Genomic DNA, 22,502 nt, shown 5'->3' on the forward strand with positions numbered 1-22,502 from the left:
GCTACTTGGCTAGGCCACCTCGCCTCCAATCCTATGTACTGGCCAGTCACCACATAATTAATCCTCACGCCACCGAGGGTTGCTTTAACTATTTGCCTACATTTTGCAAAAGCTGCAAGAGGTCAAACAGTTTAGATTTGTTTTAGAATCCAGGTCCAAATTTGAAGCCTCCGAGCCTTGAGTTGCCGCATTGGATTCGGATTTCAGCTGCCCAGTGGAGTTCAGTAGGGCTGAAATCTGTACCAAATTCAGGCTAAGTTGCATTAACAATGTTGGTATTTGCAGTCCGAATGGTCCTGTATGCAGTCGGGTGGTTTTGCCCCAATTGGTAAGGAGCCATTTAGATTTAAGTAAATTACCCTCTAAGAGCTATATGAGAGAAGGTGGTTTGCACCTACTGTGTATACAAAATGCTTTTCCTGCTTTCTAAGGGTCTAAACTAGAGCACTTCCCCTGGGTATGATGCTATATAATATTTTTGTAAAGGAATCCGAGCAAACACTGCACTTAATCTATGCTCCTAGAAGTGAGAATTTAAGCCAAACATATATTGACCACCAGGTATTAAGCCCCTTGCCATGTTTAAGAGGATTGATGTGGGGATGAGCACTAAAAATGCCATTATTTACTGTACAAATTGAATAGGGAAATCTGTGACTCTAAAATGGTGGCACTATTAAAAGCTCAGAAATGTTATTTTTTATCTCCAGCACAACAGTTCTTATATATTTAGTGTATATGTAGTACCAGTTAAACATTCTAGATTTGTGACACATTTTACACATTTACTACTTATGATGCTCTTCTAGCAAGGGGCTGTCAGGATGAGAATCTAGTTTTAGTAATTGTTGTATGCAATCTAGTACTGCATGACATGAACAAATTCTGGATTAAAGAAAGTTATTTCCCTCTTATAGGAATGATAGTATCAAGGCAAGTGCAATTGGCAAATTCATAGACCTATGGGTTGTCAAAAAGTGTGTAAGGTGTATTGTTCCTTCCCTCCCACTGCATCAGTTTTACGGAAAAGCCATTCTGGATAGCGTCATCCGTAATTAGCAGTAATTTTTTTCTGTTTAGAGTCAAAAGTAATTTTATCTTTAAATAAACTGTAACATCTTCAAGGTTTAAGAAAAAAAAAATAATAAATGTGCACCTTGTTATAATATGTAATTACTAACCATGATAATAGTTGTAAATCTGTAAATTGTTAACATAACTAATGTTATGAGTACGCACCAGTGCTTATGAATTTTGTCTCCACTTTTTCCCCCACCGTCTCTTCGACTGTTCTTACGTCAATGTAAGTCTCTAACTCCTCATATTCAGTCTCCTCTTCTAAAACTTCTTCCTCGTATACTGTTTCATCTTCTTCTAGAGTGACTTCTTCCAGTTTACTGCAGGAACAAATAATCAATGAATGGATGTTATTTGAGTTACACTACATATCGGTCTATGCAGACCAACACTATCATATGGACAATGCAAGCAAATAATACGAGAAAATGTACATAGTTAGGAGAAAAGATGTGTGGAAGAAATATTCTTAGTGGTGTTTTATGACACCACTAGCCTGGTAAGTTATCAGAAAAAATAAAGGGTACTCTAGCTTTTGTTTGTTTATTTGTGTGTGTTTTTATTTTATTTTTTAAACATTTACCGTGTATCCACTACCCAGCCATCAAATGTTTTAGAAAAAAGTGAGTATGGCGGATTATGACCTGAGTTCACCATTAACTTTAAACTACTCCTAGTTCTATAAATTCCAATGTGTTATATTGTCATGTTAACCACATTAATGAATTACTGTATTATGTAGCTAGGCCTAAATTATGACATTCAAGTAATAATATAGTTAAATGTAACTATTGTCTTTTTATAAGAGCATTTTTAGATTTTGAACAGCTTGCTTGCATTAACCAGTATAATTAAAGAGACACTATAGTCACCAGAACAACTACAGCTTACTGAATTTGTTCTGGTGAGTAGAATTATTACCTTCAGGCTTTTTGCTGTTTTGCTGTTTTGCTGCCTAAAATGCATCCAAACATACAGTATCTCCTCCCTCTGCATGCAGACACTGAACTTTCCTCATAGAGATTCATTGATTCAATTCATCTCTATGAGGAGATGCTGGTTGGCCAGGGCTGTGTTTGAATTGTGCTGTCTCTGCCCCTGATCTGCCTCCTTGTCAGTCTCAGCCAATCATATGGGGAAGCATTGTGATTGGATCAGGCCACAACTTCTGATGATGTCAGCAGGCAGTGGGCAGGTCAAAAGGAAACAGGGACAAAGCCAGCAGCTTCAGGCTTGAATACAAGTAAGATTTTACTATATTTAGGGAGGCAAGATGGGCCCAGGAGAACTAGATGGTGGTTTGAACACCATAAGGTCAGGAATACATGTTTGTGTTCCTGACCCTATAGTGTCATACATTTTACCTTTAGGACATTGTAAGCATTTTTCAATCATTCTTCTGACTTCCTGCGTTTTTGTTCTGTTTATCCCTTTGAACTTTATTGGATTTCTTTACTAAAGAAATATACACTCTTCATTTGGCTGCATGTTGTAAAAGTGTAAAGGAACACTTTAATTTTATCTTAATTTTATCATATTTGATCATATCCAAACATGACTCTATTGGACTTATTCACTAATTTATGGTTAAAATTAACAAATCCGGTCGGCTAGAGTAAGTCTGCAACAATTTCCCAGATGCATTCAATGTCCAGATTGAAATCAGTGCTTTTGCTTCTGAATCCAATACAAAGTATAGGAAATGGAAGAATCACAAAGCATCTTTTTTTTAAACTGAATAGCGACTGAATACTTGCAAATGATAATTGTAAGTACTATTTAAATACTTAAAGAACTCTTACCAGCACTTGCTAGTCAGCCACCACATTAAAAACTGAATAAATAAATGAATTAGTTAATACAATAAAATGATAAATGCATCACTTTTGTTTTTCCCCTCATTTTTCATGAGCTGAACTCAAAGATCTAAGACTTTTTCTATGTACACAAAAGGCCTATTTCTCTCAAATATTGTTTACTAATCTGTCTAAATCTGTGTTAGTGAGCACTTCTCCTTTTCCGATAATCCATCCACCTCACAGGTATTTCATATTAAGGTGCTGATTAGACAGCATGATTATTGCACAGCCTTAGGCTAGCCACAATACAAGGACACTCTAAAATGTGCAGTTTTAATTTATTGAGGGAATTCAGGGGGGTCTGAAAACCAGTCAGTATCTGGTGTGACCAGATCTTTGAGTTCAGCTCATGAAAAATGGGGCCAAAAACAGAGTGTTGCGTTTATAATTTTGTTCAGTGTAAATAAGCAGACTACGGGAGTCATGCAGCAGACTATGGGAGTCATACAGCAGGGATGGGTATATCTGCTAAGTTACTAAAACTAGTGACTAGGTAGCCATTGCTTTCCAGTCACTAGAAAGACCCATTCCATGTGAAATAATAGAGAGGGCATTGAGTGGGGACTTTAAAATAAGTTAGTAAGTGGGCAGCAGGGAGGGATATTTAATCAAATAAACAGTCCCCCCTCCCATTTATTGTATTAAATATCTCCACCCGCTGGCCACGGGTAGGGATGGGGGGAGAACAGTAATCTGTCCATCCTCCTATAATTAATTCAGCATTAAGTCCTCCACCCAATGTGCACAGGTGGGGCATGGAAATAAAATAATTTTGCCTATTCTACTATTGCCATCTGAGCTGAAATCTAGCTCATTATTGATTTCTTGTTCCATGTAGCCAGCTCTCATAAATACTCACCTTGACTGCAGTGCAAACACAGTGTCTCCACGACCCTCACACTCTCCTTGCATTGCTAATGGTGGGTAATTGTTCATTTCACCTGAAGATCAGAGTTCAATAACACCATTAAATACATTCCAAAAAGCTGTGGCTGCTAAGAAAAGACATGGAAATGTAATATAAAATAAAAAAATAACATGTGAATACTGAATGGGTGGCAAATGTTCAGTTGTTTAAAATGTTACTGCCTCACATCGTGTGCAAAGGTTTGATTCTTAAGCAATTAGCATTCTAATAAAAACATGCATTTTATGAGGAAGCACTGACTATATTGCAGCTTCATAGTATGTATTTATAATAATCAGCCACTTATAAATGAAGCACTAACTCAAATTATAGTTACCTTTCCTAAATATTTCAATGTTGCTCGTAACCAAAAATTTGACAGTAACTTGAATTCACTGCAATGGAGGCTATACTAATTCTGCCGCGAGACAGCATTACATATTAAACAAAAATATCCAAGTGGAAAAAGTGTCCAACTTTACAGAGGAGAATAATTTGCAAATAAATAGACTCTTGAATCAATGAATAGGCAAAAATAGTAATACCAAGCAATTCCCTGATTAATGCATAATTTATAATGTTCTGCTTACGATTAAGAAGATTGAAGAAAGTATGGCTGAACCTTTCTGCATACATCATCTCGTTTTTGGTCAGGCTAAGCAAGTGCAGTGAATGCTGCTCATGAGGAATGCTGGAAAGCTCAGTCAATTCACTGTTATTTATCTCCGTTCCAAATGCCAGGACAAACAATGTAAATTTATCGCATTTTGCTCTGCGGGATATCTCTCTCAGCATTTCTCTGTCCCAGTAACTAGTTTTGCTGCCGAGGAGTATAAAGAGTACTTTGTGTTTTCTCGCCTTGGGAACTTTCGCAAAGATATTATTGACAGTCCACTGGACTGCATAGCCAACTGCTGAGGGACCTTCCAGTTGTGATACAGATTCTTGTATGTGCCTCTTCATAAGATTTCTACTGTCATAACTGACAAGATCAAACTCGTTCTTAACGGGACTTATATTTCTGTTTGGCAAGAAGTTTGGTGCTGTTTGTTGGAGCAAGGCCACTCTAGAACCTGTGTCCGACACTCTCGGCTGGGAGGATATAAGGAAATGATCAAGCATGTTGCTCACAAACAGTTTTTCCCGTTCAAAGTCATCACTTGAAATACCGCGTGAGCTGTCTAATAGGAAAGCAATGTCCATGTCCACATCAGATGGAGGAGTTGGATCCAGCTCGCATTCCTCATTAGGCCTGCATTTATCTTAAAAATAATAGTGAAACAGAACATTACAGAATCAATTGACCATGCTATTTTGAAACAATGAACAAATATTTTTTTTTCAGACAGAGCAGGGCAAGACACCTTCTAAACTTGAATATATAGGTGTTCCTTATAACTCTCGATTCTACCTAACCTAAGCATATGGTAACTGTATCTGGAGGGAACAAGAGCATGGCATGAGAGTGGGAGAAAGAATTTGAGAGCTCTGTATCAAACCTGAAATGACAGACTGTCATTTAGTGCAATATAAACTGCCATTTTGTTCACAGGAACTGTATGTACTGTGTATTGCATCACTTGCAGTTTTGGTATCTGCGTTCTCGAACAATTTTAAGAACTTCTGACTAACTCTATGCAATTACATTTGTAATATTTTAATTTTGATATACTTTCACTATTTTTAAACTTGTAAGAACATTGCAAGATAACAGAATCTGTATATTCTTCAATGCATTATGTCCATCAATATGTCTAAAATAGATCAATGAAAAGAGGAACATATTTTTCTATAATAATATTTGAATTTAACATTTTACATGTTCTTACCAACATCTATTCATTATTCGACATGCAACTTATAAGATGTGTGTTTTAAATAAATGTATAATAGGAAAGCAAACCAAACAGGGTCCATCCAAAATGTTGGTAGTATTTGCTTTTTCAATCTACCAATACTTTAAAATATTTTATAGGAATCTTCATAAAATCATGAGTAAAATAAAAATTCCTTACCATAACAAAGGGAGCATTGTGAAATGACTTCAAACCTCTGATCTTGCACCCTCCTCCAAACAAATAACTGGAACCTTCGGCTTTCATCCATCTAATTATAAATAAGGATTCTGTGTGTTAGCAGCACCTAAAAATGTCTGATACTGAAAAAAATGTTTACATTCATGCTTAAATTGAATTTGTTGTTTAATTCCCAATCCCAAATGAAGTATACCTATTTTACAAATATACCACCAGACAACTCCAAAACTACTGGCAGACTGAAAGAAATGGCATAGGATTGTATAAGGAAAAAAAATACACTGGCATTAAGCTTTATTATAATTTTCCATATTACATATTCGTTATTAATGATTCAAGGTAGCAAAGTGTAATGATATATATTTTTTTCATTAAAAACAATTGTACCCCTTAACCCCTTAAGGACACATAACATGTGTGACATGTCATGATTCCCTTTTATTCCAGAAGTTTGGTCCTTAAGGGGTTAAATTAACATAAAGTGCCCATATATGAGATTTAAATACATATTGGAAGCAATATATTTGACCATTCCTCCATAAGAAACTATTCCTATCCGGAAGGTCATTTATCTAGAATGGTTTTAAATAATTGATTGTATTATAATAAAATGCAGCAGGGTGGGACATACTAAGGAAGTGAAGTAAACATTAACCTTTTGGGAAGATCAGTAATTTTTTTCTCTTTCACTTTATATGACTTACAGTCATTTATTCTACTTCCCCGTAGCATATAAATTATGTGTACTTCCTTTTTCCATGCAACTTTTCAGAGATAATGTTCACAGGTCAACAGCTGCATAGCCAAATGCAGATGCACGTTTAAGTTGTGATACAGACACCTGGACATTTGTTGTAACTGCCAAGGCCAGACTTAGAAATGACAACCTTTATGTAACTGTAACTGAGTATATTTTCCATATGGTGTTTGTGTTTCTAATAATCTTTTCTCATTTAATGTTGTTTTTATTTGTTCATTATTTGTGTGTAACGTGTATACTGTTTAGTTTGTTCAGGGACTGGCCATTAGGAAAACCAAGCAAATTACCGGTGGGCCGCAATGACAGGGCCAAGGCCAACAGGGGAGAACAGCAGATCATGCATGGCAGCACTGGCCCTGTGTCCCTTCAAAGGTTAAAAGGGAGATTAAGTTCCATTCGATGAACCCTAAATCCAAGGGAAGCAGGTAGCCTCTGTCTGCCTTTCTCATGAATGCTGATAGTATCAGTGTGTGTATGTATGTATGTATGTATGTATGTCAGTATGTCTGTACGTCAGTGTGTGTGTATGTATGTATGTATGTATGTCAGTATGCCTGTATGTCAGTATGTCAGTATGTATGTATGTCGGTATGTGTGTGTGTGTGTGTGTGTATGTATGTCAATATGTATGAATGCAGTATGTGTGAGTGTATGTATGTGTGTGTATGTATGTCAGTATGTATGTATTTCTGTCTGTGTGTATGTATCTGCATGTATGTCTCTGTGTGTGTATGTATCTGCACGTTTGTCTGTGTGTGTGTGTATGTATGTCTGTGTGTATCTATGTATCTGTATGTATGTGTATGTATGTCAGGATGTATGTCAGGATGTATGTCCGTGTGTGTATGTATCTGTATGTATGTATGAATATCTGTATGTGTGTCAGTATGTGTGTCTGTATGTGTATGTATGTCAGTATGTGTCTGTTTCTATGTCTTTCTGTGTGTATGTATGTATGTATGTAGGTCAGTATGTATGTCTGTCTGTGTGTGTGTGTGTGTATGTATGTGTGTGTATGTATGTCCGTATATATGTATGTATGTATGTATGTGTATGTCTGTGTCTGTCTGTTTATGTATGTATGTCAGTATGTGTGTGTGTATTTATGTCCTGATGCGTGTGTGTATGGTGTGTTAATAGGAATTTGTTAATATTTTTTATAGTCTGGCCCCCAACAGTGTCTGAGGGACCATGAACTGGCCTACTGTTTAAAATGTTTGAGAACCCATGCTCTAAACTATCAGAGCTTGAGAAAGGAATAGATATGGTCTGGTCTCTGTTAGGATGCATACCAAAGAACCAGCCCACTGGACTACCAAAAAACAGCATGCCCCCTCCCTATAAAGGAGTATCCGTTTAACAAAAATTGAACTTTTCCACTGTTCCTCCCTGTGCTCTCACTTCAGAATCAGTCCATCCAACTTTAAATAGCAATAATATGTCAAAAGCATTGTGGATGGGTTAGCTATAGTTGCATTAGCACTCAAATCCAAAGAAAATGGACTAATGCCAAAGTTCACTTCTATATGTGCTGATCCACAATCCAGGAGCTGGACTGTAGGCAGTGGGAGTTCATGATTTTTGTGAACCCAATCGAAACTGATTGGACAGACACTGGACAGATAGCACCTATCAGAGGACCCCTCCGCGAGCCGTCAGGGGTCCTCTGATCGAGCCACATGCAGCTCGAGCACTCCTGCCTCCAGGTGAGCCGTGTGTGGCTCGGAAGCTCCTTGCTGCTGGCGGGCTGTGTGCGCCAAACACTCTGATCGGAAGCCCAGCCCGTACAGTATTGAGAACGCTGCTTGCATTGCGAGCACGTTCTTAAAGGGGAATGGGAGCCTAACCTTGCGGTCGGCTCCCATTGGCCCACGTCATTTTGGCGCACCCATTTACGCACGTTTTGGGGAGCAGGCATGGCGTGGACCAATCAAATTTTTAAAAGGGTATTTAAACTTACCAGGCCCTAGATTCTGTTCCCTATTGTGGTTTCTGTTCCCAGTACCCTTTAGTGATTTGTATTGTATTCTGGTATTGACCTTGGCTTTGTTTCCTGACTCAGAGTTTCTCATTAACCCTTGCCTATCTTGTTTGATCTTCTGATTATTGCCGTGTATCTGACTCTGGATAGTTCTCATTTTCGCTATCTCTCTGTTACCCTGACCTCGGCTCGTATTTTAACTACGCTTGTCTCTGTCCAACGTTAAGACCAGCCACTCTAAGGCCCGGTAAGGCGATAATATTCCTTTTGTCTGTTCCTTGCTATCCTAAACTCTGCGTTAGGGTTAGGTTTATGGTTACACTTCATGACACCTACAGACTCTTTGCATTTCACTAGTCTTTGCATTTTCACTTAGTTTTACTAGTCGTTTGAGGTAATCTTTTGGTTTTCTTTAATATTTGCTGGCCTGTAATGGATTTTAGGCAGCCTTGATGAATGTGGTTGCATGAGTTGTATGAAGCATACAACAGGACATTGCAATGATGGTCCGGTGGAGATGAGCAGCACTAGTCTGCCAGCAGCTCCTCTGGCTGGAGAGTTCAGTCCTCCCGCGAGATCCTTGGAGCATTGACTTGGTAGTGGTAACCCGCAGCAACGCTCCGAATTGCCCAGCTCGCGGGAGGAACCTTCTGTCTCCTCCTTCCCTCCTTCTCCTGCATGCCGCCTGTCAGTGCCTGTGGTTCGGTGAGGGAGATCTTTGATCTTCACACCAACCCATGAAGGCACATACAGCAGGGCCAGCGCTCGGATAGTGCTGGCTCTGCACGGACCAGCAGGGGAGATCCTGTGATTTCCCCTGTCGGGCCATGGCCATTCAGTCTCACTGGGCATTTGCCCGGTTTGACCGATGGCCGGTTCCCAATTCGTGTGGCCGCCATTACCAAAATTACCAAAATTTACCTCCAAAATTTTTGGATGAAAATTTAAAATTATTTTTGCATTGGGGACATGTAACTTGGACATGTATTTTTGGACATTCTTGGACATGTAACTTAGCCCTAAAATTAGATGGAAACAACCAAAGGGACAATATGACTAGTTGGTTTGTGGACTTTTTTAACTCAGTAACTTGGAAGCTTACCGAAAAAGCATTTCTGGTATTAGGAACATCATTGAAAGCAATCACGGCTGGAACAATATTAAGAGCGCTGAATTCCAATACAGCAGTATTTAGAGATGCAGCATCTTGGGATGGACCATTAGCAAAGAACACAGCAACTTTCCTCATAAGGATTCCATGACGGATACGCTTGAATACATTTCTTCCCACAAATCTCATGGCTTCCCCAAGATTCCGTTTAGCAGATGACCTCTCAGGACCGATACTTCGAATGGCATCAAAGAGAAGACTTTTCTTCTTATAATCATTAAAACGAATTAGATATTTTACATTACTATTATATGAGACTACAGCAACACGGGCACCCCTAGGGCAATTACTTTCTGCTATTTCTAACGGTTCTATCAAGGATATGATAATGTTTTTCATTCGTTGAAATGCAGCTGCTGGAACATCTTCAGATGCATCAATAGCAAACACTATTTCAGTTGGGTAGACAGGACATTTGAAGACACCTTAAGATAAGCAAAAAAAAGATTATTTTGATGTTTTATGCAATATATCAGACAGCATATGTTTTGTATTGTTAAATATGATTTACTATGCATATTTTGAAGGGCAAACCATAGACACCAAAACAACTTTTGCTTAATAAAGAAGTTGTAGTGTATAGATCATTCCCCTGCAGTTTCACTGCTCAATTCTCTGCCATTTATAAGTTAAATCACCTTGTTTATGCAGCCCTAGTCACACCTTACTGCATGTGACTCACACAGTCTTCCTAAGCACTTCCTGAAAAAGAACCTAAATAATCTAGGTTACTTCATTGCACTGTCTGTTTAATCTAGAATTTCAAATCTACTGCTATGTTAATAGCCTTTGAGACTGTGTGTTGTTACAGAGCAGGCGATACAAAACTAAGGTATTGTCGGATTGAAAATAAAACCATTTTTACTTTCATGCAGGCTGTGTCAGTCACAGTCAGGGGAAATGTGACTAGGGCTGCATAAATAGAAACAAAAATGATTTAACTCCTACGTGGTAGAGAATTGAGCAGCAAAACTGAAGGGGCATTATCTATATACTAAAACTGGTTTATTTAGCTAGAGTTGGTTTTATGCCTATAATATCCTTTTATGTGATTTTAACATTCATATATAGAATTGGTAAACTGATAAATGTTGACTTCATTTGTTACTAAATTAAACTGATATTTATCCATTAAACTTCAATTTGGAAGGTGATCAATCTTGGATAGAAAAAAACTACTTTTCCCTGCACATTAGATATTATTAAACTTGGTATTTTGAACTGTGTTTGACAGGAATTAAATAAATAGGAAAATTATATTTACCTGAGAAGCAGGCTGTAAATGAGAATAAAAAAAAAATAGATTGAGATAAGTTACAATTATTATAAAGAAAATACATGAAGAAGATGAATAGTTTATTGGAACACAATGTTTTTGAATACAAGCCTGTATTTCTAACGCTTTAGTCTCCCTGTCCCTATGCCTTTTCAACCTCACCTCCATGGACAGGACCAATGCACCCAGGCCACTTCTCTCAAATGGCGTGGCCTGGGTGACTTTAGTGGTCCTTCAAATTTCTATTTCATTTTAATCTGACATTTCTTGGAAGAATATTGATGGACTGATATCACTTGCTAAATATGTAATATATATTTAAAAGAAAACCGTACAAATTGTTATCATAACTTATAGGTGTTTCAATATTTAATTTAATAGTGTACTTAACAGAAAAGTGACTGTTACTCTTAAGGCCTTTGTTGTGTTTTCAATTTAGGATTCAATTTAGTATATTTAATCTTAAATTCAACTCTATATTCAATTTAATAAAAAAATGTCCCCTTTTTATCCTGCCAAAAATTGCATATTAGTGCTATTTTTCGTGGGAAAAAATGTCTTATTGAATGTTTAACAGATATCCCAGCTTTAAGTAAAACAGATATATTAAAGATAGAGGATCCTTTAGACAAATATCAGTCATGTCAAAGACACTATGTTTATGATATAAAATTAATATTGCTGCTGATTTTGAATGTTTGGCCACTTACAAAGAAATGATCAGTCTATAATTTTAATGGTAGGTGTATTTTAACAGTGAGAGACAGAATAACAAAACAATAATCCAGAAAAACGCATGTCAAAAAAGTTATAAACTGATTTGCATATCAATGAGTGAAATAAGTATTTAAACCCTTCGACTTAGTACTTAGTGGCAAAACCCTTGTTGGCAATCACAGAGGTCAGACGTTTCTTGTAGTTGGCCACCAGGTTTGCACACATCTCAGGAGAGATTTTGTCCCACTCCTCTTTGCAGATCCTCTCCAAGTCATTAATGTTTCAAGGCTGACGTTTGGCAACTCGGGATTTTCTATAGGATTAAGGTCTGGAGACTGGGCCACTACATAATTTTAATGTGCTTCTTCTTGAGCCACTCCTTTGTTGCCTTGGCTGTGTGTTTTGGTTCATTGCCATGCTGGAATACCCAACCACTACCCAGTTTTAATGCCCTGGCTGAGGAAAGGAAGTTCTCACCCAAGATTTGATGGCACATGGCCCCGTCCATCGTCCCTTTGATGCGGTGCAGTTGTCCTGTGCCCTTAGCAGAAAAACACCCCCAAAGCATAATGTTTCCACCTCCATGTTTGACAGTGGGGATGGTGTTCTTAGGGTGATAGGCAGCATTCCTCCTCCTCCAAACACGGCAAGTTGAGTTGATGCCAAAGAGCTTGATTTTGGTCTCATCTGACCACAACACTTTCACCCAGTCCTCGTCTGAATCATTCAGAGGTTCACTGGCAAACTTCAGATGGGCCTGTACATGTGCTTTCTTGAGCAGGGGGACCTTGCGGGCGCTGCAGGATTTCAGTCCTTCGCGGCATAGCGTGTAAATTATTTTCTTGGTGACTATGGTCATAGCTGCCTTGAGATCATTAACACGATCCTCCCGTTTAGTTCTGGGCTGATTCCTCACCATTCTCATGATCATTGAAACTCCACGAGATGAGACCTTGCATGGAGCACAAGACCGAGGGAGACTGACAGTTATTTTGTCTTTCTGCCATTTGTGCCATTTGTGAATAATCGCACCATCTGTTGTCAGCTTCTCACCAAGCTGCTTGGCGATGGTCTTGCAGTCCATTCCAGCCTTGTGTAGGTCTACAATCTTGTCCCTGACATCCTTGGACAGCTCTTTGGAGCTCTTTGGAGCTCTTTGGAGAGTTTGGAATCTGATTGACTGATTGCTTCTGTGGACAGGTATCTTTCATACAGGTAGCGAGCTGAGATTAGGAGCCCTTTAAGAGAGTTCTCCTAATCTCAGTTTGTTACCTGTATAAAAGACAACTGGGAGCCAGAAATCTTGCTGATTGATAGGGGATCAAATACTTATTTCAATCATTGACATGCAAATCAATGTATAACTTTTTTGACATGTGTTTTATGGATTTTTTAAAAAAAAAAATTATTCTGTCCCTCACTGTTAAAATACACCTACCATACAAAATTTCAAAATCAGCAGGGGATCAAATACTTTTTTCCCTCACTGTACCTGTGTCTCATTCATAGTGTCTAGGTCAATTCACCAGCTCCCCAATTAAAACATGTTTAGGGTAATGAGTTTTTTTGTCTTAAAAAATATAAAACACACTAACATTACAGAAACTTGTAAAAAAAAAAAAATGACTGTTACTTACGGCAATTATCTCTTGTAAAATTGACAAGTTCACAAGGCTAGAAAAAAAATGTTATTTAAATGATCAATTTAGAATATTGTGTACTGTGCAAAGCTGCTGAAAATTTTATTTAAAAAACGATATTGTTTAGTTTTTTCATTAAGATATCTGCTATTTTAAGAAGATGGATTAAATTATTGATAATCATCGTTTGTATATTTAGAATTTTTTAGAGTTGTTATTTTAAATATGCCAAATATTTTTTTTAAATCCTTTAAATTAATCAGTACATATGTTAATATGACCATATGTTAAACATTTTATAAACCACAATAATTTCAAAATATATATATATATTTCAATCTTGACTCCATGGGGCACATCATGCTATGGGCAATTTGGGCAATTATCATTCTTAGTTTTCCAACACACATTTGCAAATATAAAAAAATATGATCTACACATGGACAGCAAATCAGGAAGTGAAGGCTGACCGACACATGTTGGCACATATGTTGATTGAAAAGGCAATTATATTTCATTAAAATCATATTAAAATTTGGAGAAGAGGTAAAAAAGGAAAAAACTTCAAATACGTGATACATGTTAAGAAGACTTACCTAGTTTTTTCATATTAAGGTTTCAATCATCAATATAACTCTTATAGGCCAATCTATCATTATAGATTCATGAAAAGCCTAAACATTTGCACTACTAGTAAGTTATGTACCGTATTTAAAAGAGTAAGTACCTGACCACCCAGCGGTACTTACCTCTTACAAATATCTACAGTTATATCTTGTTAAATCTCATATTCTTTCTCTGTTTAGTCTTATGGAATTTATGTCTATCATTTAAAACCCAAAAATAAGCTGTTTCTAGGAATGCGGGGCAACTGTTTTTGCTATCAGCTCATTAATGTATGCGTTATCACTGTTGTGATAAAAGTAAGTAAAAACCTTTTGTAGCAGAGCTCCAATATTCAGCATCAATATCTCCACTGTAGACTCCTTGTAGCTGAGGAAGCAATATGATATCTAAGGCACAATCTCTCCCAGTAACTAGACGACACACAGTTCTGGGAGTCAACGGATTTTTATCCAGCCACAGCTGACTTTTATGCAACTCCCCATGCAAGGGGTTTCTTAAATTACATTCCAGGTGTTTTCCCCTGGTGGACCTTGTTGGGGACAAGGGATAAATCAACATTTCACAAACTCCTCCTCTGTGCCTGGGAGATAATTGAGTAAGAACAACTCTTTAATTACATTATCTAACAGGTACAGAAATATACAATATTGTAAAACCACATAAAACATATTTTAATGTCTCAGAACTCCACTAAAGTTCACCAAATAACAGGCATCTGAGCGCCCACTTTGTCAAAATATCACTCAGATCCGTTTGGTAGATTAGGAACGTCATACGAGTGAAGTTTAGACCGGTCGGCCACGAGGTGAAGCCACATAATAGTTCCAGATGACTTAGAGCTTTGATAGGTCTTCTTTCGGGAGTTCTCGCATGAATGCAGACAAAGGCTCCCCCTGGCTGCTAGCATACGAACATTCCCCTAGTTCGGTAGTTTAGGTCTCCTGAACGCTGTTCTCCTACTGGTTTGGGAAGTTGAATGGGCAGCAGTAAATAGGTTACCGGGTGTTCACGGAATTCAGTAGCCGAAATTAGTTCCAGGCCGTCGACGACCATATACAGCTGCCCATGTTTGAGAAACAAGATGGCTGCCGTTTGTTTGCACACGTGCGTTCGGTAATACAGACGGAAGCCACACAGGGGGTACCCTTTTTTAATGAGCAATTTAAAGGTTAACAGCCAGGGGTGGTCGGTTGTTAAAATAACCGAACTCAGGGACCATACAGAGGAGAGTTCGGTAACGAACGAGGGGTACGGACAGCCGAACAAAGGGAAGGGAAGAGGGCCATTCTGCTACACCTTTCAACACTATTTTTTTTTTTTTTAAATGTATATATTTATTTAGCAGTTCTTATATAGCTTTGCCAATATAACAAATAAAATTAAAGAGCTACATCAAGTATCATGACCAATTCAGTGACTTCAAGTGGTCATGGTGCTCGGAGTCTGAATGTGTAGTGGTTCAGTATGAAACACTATACATACAGAGATATTTAATGATACTGCCAAATGTAACTTCACTCCCGGAGGTGTCATTAGTGCATCATTAGCCAGCCCGAAACAAAAGTTACGGGCTAGGTACTGCTAATTCTGTGCACATGCTATGCACAGATGCTCATTCACTGGCTAAAAGGGCTCAGCTGGTGCACTCAGCCAATAAATTAGCATCAGAATCAGCACACAGCATCTGCAGAGCCTGCTGCAGAGGAGACCCGCCACCGGGCAGAAACCAGGTAAGAGGGAATCTTTTGCCGGGGAATAATGCCTATTACATACTAACACGAGACTGTCGATTCTTGTTTTTTGTTTTTTCTCAGTCCCCTTTGTATGCATTCTTCTTTCGTACTTTGCATTTTTGTACTATGCATGGTTCTTTCTTTCGTACTTCCCCCCCCTCTTTTCTCAAGCCCTCACATATAGTTTATGTTCCATAGTCTCTCAACAGTCTATTTTTCCTCACAATCGTCCAATATTTAAATTTTTTACTCAGGTACATGGTTATTTTCCTTTTCTTTTCTTCCATGTCTGCCTTCTATCTCAGTCTTCTCTGTCTCTCTTGTTTGTCTGCGTTTTTCACAGTACTTCATCATATCCATGGACACTAAATCATTACAGAGGAACAGACTGTAGAGGAACATAGATCCTGTATCCTAGGTCACTAGCCTCAAGGATCTCACTTACTGTTCCATGTTTGTCTTATTTTAGGGAGCACTAGCTATGAATAGGTTGACAGTCCTTTTTTAATGCTTTAGGAATATACAATGCTTAGGAAATGTTTTAGTGATAATTGCAATAATATTATAATGAGAAAATGACAGATCTGCCTTTTTTGCAAGTACTGAAATAACACTTTAACAACTGAAGAAGTCTGAATAAACATTTTTGATTTACAGCATCCAAAATAAGCAGAGCTGTTTATATAGTTAATTAATGGTATCAATTGTTTCTCACTATACGAAATGTACCGTATATACTCGAGTATAAGCCGACCCGAATATAAGCCGAGGCCCCTAATTTTACCCAAAAATACTGGGAAAACTAATTGACTCGAGTATTAGACTAGGGTGGGAAATGCAGCAGCTACTGGTAAATTTCTAAATAAAATTAGATCCTAAAAAAATTATATTAATTGAATATTTATTTACAGTGTGTGTATATAATGAATGCAGTGTGTGTGTATATAATGAATGCAGTGTGTGTGTATGAATGCAGTGTGTGTGTATGAATGCAGTGTGTGTGTATGAGTGCAGTGTGTGCATATGAGTGCAGTGTGTGCATATGAGTGCAGTGTGTGCATATGAGTGCAGTGTGTGTATATGAGTGCAGTGTGTATATGAGTGCAGTGTGTGTATGAGTGCAGTGTGTGTGTATGAATGCAGTGTGAGTGTGTGTGATGCAGTGTGTGTTTGTGTTGCAGAGCCTTGGTGGGGGTGGGCATTTTTATTATTATTATTTTTTTAATTATTATGTTAATAATTTTGTTTTGTTAAATTATTATTATTTTATTTTATTATTATTTATATATATTTTTTTTTCGTCCCCCCTCCCTGCTTGATAATCTCATTCCCTGGTGGTCCAGTGGCATTGGCAGTTCAGTGGAGGGGGCTGGCAGAGAGTGTTTACTTACCTCTCCTGCAGCTCCTGTCAGCTCCCTTCTCCTCCGCGCCGGTCCGGTCAGCTCCCCTGTCAGCTCCCAGTGTAAGTCTCGCGGACGCGCTCTGACCTCGCGAGACTTACACTGGGAGCTGACAGGGGAGCTACACAGCCCCTTGTCTGTATTATGGCAATGTAAATTGCCATAATACAGACATTGACTCGAGTATGAGTTGGGGTTTTTCAGCACAAAAAATGTGCCAAAAAACTCGACTTATACTCGAGTATATACGGTACTTTTCTACCAATGAATTGTTTCTGTATGTTTTAAATCTGAAGACCACAACTACATATATATTGCTTCAGGCGTAAAAAACAATACAACATGTAAGTATCACAGTATATTTTATCTATGCATAAACTATCAATTTTAATGAGGTTCCTTACCGTCAAAGCCACTGTCCCTTGTGGTCCTTTAGAGCCCTAAGAAATAACAATAAGGCATTTTTTTTCATTTTCTGATACTGTTATTTACAAAAAATATATGTATACAAAATAGAAAAAGATATAGAAATAAAAAAAGATGGAAACCTTCCTTACCCTCGACCCAGATGGCCCTCTCTCGCCTGGATCACCTTGTGTTCCTGATTGGCCAGCATTGCCCTAAATGATATACAATACAAAATATGTTTTTTTAATAAATATAGATTTTAATATTATTTGCTTATGGCTTGTTGTTAAAATTGATGTACTTAAAAGTTAGTACTACTATTTCTAATAAAGCGGTGGTAGTATTTCTATCAGTCATGGTCCTGCTTTTTGCAAAGCATTATGATAAATCGGGAAAGACTCTAAATTAGTAGCACCCAGACTTCACCACCCGACAAGCATAAATGGTATGTTACAGTAAAAGCTTTAAACTGGGTTCCAAAGAATTAACGACAAACACGAGTTGAATAACCTTGGTGAAAAGGTTTGGAGAAAGTGATGTTTTGGAAGCTCGAATGTGCAGTGTCCCCACCAAATCAATGAATAGGAGCATGCAGAACAGACTTTTGCAAAAATTCAGTTGGAGCAGCTTGGAGGAACCATATTCTTTTTAATCCACATCCGAATAAATCGATCTGTCTGGGATTTACCTGTGGAGTCTTAAATATTGACCAAACAGGTAAATCCCACACTGATCAATAAATTTGGGGGTGGATTAAGAGAAAGAAGTCTACTACTAAGACTTCCTTTGAATCAAATGTGAACATAGAGTAATACAAATGTAATGACTTTAAAAATGTTTCAGCAGCAATAAAGAACAGTTCAAATGATAACTGCTACACTGTATAATAAACATACAACCTGTTAAAAATAAGTAGGGACTGCCATGCATATAACAAACCCAGAATGCAATTCCTTTTTTCCTAATATAGTGTTTTTTTTTCCTCTATATTGGGTACTATGTAACATGGCTAAATATTGGTAACGTTACACAGGAAATCTTGCAGAATGTAACTTGGAAAAGAATATTAAAATATAAATATATTCCTGATAAGAAAACAGCCTCAGACATGATGATATCAGAAATATTGATTCCCTAGCGCACCACCATCTGGATCCAATTAACTGCTGTAAGATTATTATTATATTATCAGATTTCATAAGACATAAAATAATCATGAACATGTATGTTTTTTTTCCAGCCTTGTGAACAGCAATGTTGGCATTAGAGAAAGGAATTACTGAATAGAACTATTTGTCAGGAATGTTTCAGTAGAATCTATTTTCCATTGTCAATTATACACTGAGGTATATCCAACTCAACAGTTTTCATGTTATCACACTTGGAAGTATGAAAACAGTTGACTCTCTCAGAATACAACCTAGCAACAATGATGTTTAAACAGGAACTTCAGTTGATGCTTTCACTTCATTTAAACTCTGTAATTCACTTGCTTATTTTTTATGGGTTCAGAAAAGGGCGCTCCTACAAGTGCACTTGTAATAATAATTTGGGCTTCCTCTGAATATAACAAAGATCATTATTTGGATCCACAACAGTGTCATCCAGTTACGGGGGGGAAATGGGTCTATTTGTACTTTATTTTATTTATTTTTTAATTAGATTTTATTGTCATTTTTTCAAATTCGACAAACATTTAACAAGTATACAATACTCGGAGTTCCATCATCAGTTCACAATCTAGTATATTATAAACCACAATATCAAATAAAGTTAACAGCTTAAAATTCTAATATGTATCCTTCAGCTTTAATCTATAGATATAGGCCTAGGATATACTCCTGGTTGTTAAAATTGGTTCCAAGTAGTTGTATAATAAACTTACATAAAAAGAAACATAAACAAACATCATACAAGCATACGGGTGTAGGATCAACTGTCTAGAATAGGAAAAGTGGGCGGTGAATATATTGCTTCTTTAATAAGTTAAATCATTAGAACCTTCTTTGGAAAGTTTATAATAGTATGTCAGATAAGGGTAGTTTATACCAAGGTCATAAATTTACTAAGGTGTAGAAAGCTTATTCTTTATAATAGTTGTACCATTTTGTCCAAATTCTATTTTAAGAGCCAATCTTGTTGTCATTAAAGTAAACTGCCTTTTCCATTTGGCCTTGATAGTGGATCTGGGATTTGATCTCCGTTATAGAAGGAGGTATATTCTGTTTCGACTTCCTTGCCATACATAATTTAACCGCCATCAATATGTGTATAGTCAAATATAGAGAAGGTTTTTCCATTTCCATTTTTCCATGCAGTGGATTGTTTTTCTCAAAGCATCAAATGATTTTAACCATTCCTGGCTTGAGAAAGATTTATCGAAATCCCTTTCCCATTTGGAGATGGTAATGTGTTTGACTCTGTGGTTTAAAGTTTCTACAGATCTTCTAATTACTGAGGGTTTAATTTTAGTCTGACCAAAAAAAATCTTATCTAAGGGTGAATCTCTAACTACCAAATTCTTATTGTGAAAATCTCGTATTCTCAAATATGTAAAAAAAATCTTTATTCGGTAGTCCTATTTTCTCTTGAAGGTATGGGAAGCTATTACTCACAGAGACACTAAATAATTTCTTATTTTGTATTCCATCTCTAGCTTGCCACCCAACCAAATTTAGATCTTGAATAAAAAGCTTCAAAATTTCCAAAGGGGCGTTTATAGAAATTTGATTTTGAGAGAAAAAATATTTCTTTATCGGTTTAATAGATTGACAGGTATGAGATATAATTAGGTTATCTATCAGGAGATTTTTAAAAAACTTTTTTCCAACCCAGAAAAAATCAAACGGGTCTAAAGTACTACACAATTTCTTTTCATAGATATACCATGCTTTCAATTTTGAATTGTTGTTTCCCCATTCTAAATAATGTGAAAACATTACTGTGTCGTGAATGTGTAATATGTTCGGAAAAGATAGACCTCCGTCTGATATTCTGGCTGACATAACTCCTATGGCTATCCTGGGTATTTTATTATCTCAAACGAAAGACAGAAATAGGCCATGGAATAGTTGAAGTATCTTCTTCGGAACTCTAAGAGGAATAATACGGAAAAGATATTCCAATTTTGGGAGTAAATATGCTCTAATGTTGTTTATTCTTCCCAACCATGATAACTGTAGTTTGGGTCTCTTTGTACTTTAAATGGTCTATGACCTGCTGAAGGAAGGGAATAAGCAGAGGTAACCAGTCAGGTTACCCGTGGTCCGCTACAGTAATTTTCATTCCTAATCTGGCAAATTTCAATGTGAAAAAACTGAAATTCAAGGCTTATATTAGTAACTTTTGAAAACACCATGACACCTGTACATGGGGGGTACTGTTTTACTCAGGAGACTTTGCTGAACAGTAATATTAGTGTTTCAAAACAGTAAAATATATCACAACAATGATATCATCAGTGAAAGTGACGTTTGTGTGTGAAAAATGCAAAAAATGGCACTTTCACTGACGATATTATCGTTGTGATATGTTTTACTGTTTTGAAACACTAATATTTGTGTCCAGTGAAGTCTCCCAAGTAAAACAGGTCTCCCCATGTACAGGTTTTATAGTGTCCTGGAAAATTACAGGGTTAAATAGAGGACTTGCGAACCAAATTCTCTGGACTTTCTGCCTGGGTTGTCAGGCAGGTCCCTCAAATTGTAATTAATAAAATTACTTAATTATGTAAATATATTATATTAATGTATTTGTAGAATTTAAATATATATATATATATATATATATATATATATAACTCCTCCCATAGTACCTAGAGACAAGATCATTGCTGCTACTACTGTAAAACTAACCTCCACAATGTTAGAAAAGATACAAGCAGCACAAGTGGAAGCCCCTTTTTCTAAACCCTCTAACAAGTTATTTGCTCCTGCTAAGAAGCAACAATCTCTCTTTTTTCAATACCATATGAGCAAGGTAGGAAATCTGCAAAACCGCCTATGCTATATCTAGACTAGCGTTTCCCTATTAGAACAAAATTGATGTTCTGCTTCGATTTGTCCGTCGGGTGGCCCAAGCATTTAGGGCTACCCAAAGGGTATCGCTAAACAGGTGTCTGGTCAGGCGCCACCGGACCCTTGTCAGTACTTCCTCCCAGACAGAGCGCACAAGCTGGAGGGAGAGGGAGCGCAGCAGGGAGTGTGCATCTGCTGGCACACCATCCTCAGCCTTCAGCACTGAAGGAAGACAAAAGGTAAGTTAAATATATGTGTATGTGTCTGTGTGTATGTGTATCTGTGTCAGGCTGTGACGGCTGCAGTATATTGGCTGGATCTATGGAGGATCTGGCGGTCTTACGGGATTCCCCATAGGCCGCCATGCTGTACTTTTGCGCATGCATGAGAGTACAGCAGTGACGTTGGCTCCTGGCGCTGACTTGCCAGTAGCTGAAGAGGAGCAGCATGGTAAGTAATCTCACTCTTAACTGACAGTTCCACTTTAAGACCATCTCCTGTTTGACTTATATATGCTACATGCAGATGTGCAGTGATTCAGAAACATACTTCTGTGTGTTGCAATGTTACTCTCTAAACTCATAACTATAATTCAACCCCTGTGCTGCAGCTGACAATCTGAGAGTATCTGGGTTTCAGTCCCAAGAAGAAAATTCCTCACAAGTCACATTGCAGTATATTCCATGTAACAGGCCTACTACCAGGCAGAATTGTATCAGGCACTACATGTATGGTAATTAATTGGCTAAGTACTTTGCACTCACCCGTATCCCTCTAATTCCCTTAGGTCCAATATCTCCAGGTTTACCAGGTTCTCCATCTTCACCCTGTTAAATATAGCAAGGTACTTATCCAGTGGTGCAAACAGGACTTGACAAAACCATGCATATTGAA

At 37.5% G+C, this 22,502-nt stretch overlaps 1 protein-coding gene across 2 annotated transcripts in view; it reads right to left on the bottom strand.

The window, feature by feature from the left end:
• The window catches only part of LOC134608926 (collagen alpha-6(VI) chain-like), a 188,828-nt gene that overhangs the window by 19,616 nt on the left and 146,710 nt on the right, over positions 1 to 22,502 (bottom strand). For both annotated transcript variants that reach the window (XM_063452178.1, XM_063452177.1), the window contains 10 exons: positions 22,373 to 22,435; positions 17,742 to 17,804; positions 17,589 to 17,624; positions 13,422 to 13,458; positions 11,056 to 11,067; positions 9,723 to 10,216; positions 5,859 to 5,949; positions 4,434 to 5,105; positions 3,796 to 3,877; positions 1,240 to 1,397 (listed from right to left, as the gene is read on the bottom strand). In XM_063452178.1, the coding sequence (XP_063308248.1) occupies positions 1,240 to 1,397; positions 3,796 to 3,877; positions 4,434 to 5,105; positions 5,859 to 5,949; positions 9,723 to 10,216; positions 11,056 to 11,067; positions 13,422 to 13,458; positions 17,589 to 17,624; positions 17,742 to 17,804; positions 22,373 to 22,435 (1,708 nt within the window). The remainder of the gene's footprint in view (positions 1 to 1,239; positions 1,398 to 3,795; positions 3,878 to 4,433; positions 5,106 to 5,858; positions 5,950 to 9,722; positions 10,217 to 11,055; positions 11,068 to 13,421; positions 13,459 to 17,588; positions 17,625 to 17,741; positions 17,805 to 22,372; positions 22,436 to 22,502) is intronic.

This window comes from Pelobates fuscus, chromosome 4, assembly GCF_036172605.1.
Source record: "Pelobates fuscus isolate aPelFus1 chromosome 4, aPelFus1.pri, whole genome shotgun sequence".
In the NCBI taxonomy this organism is placed as follows: domain Eukaryota; kingdom Metazoa; phylum Chordata; class Amphibia; order Anura; family Pelobatidae; genus Pelobates; species Pelobates fuscus.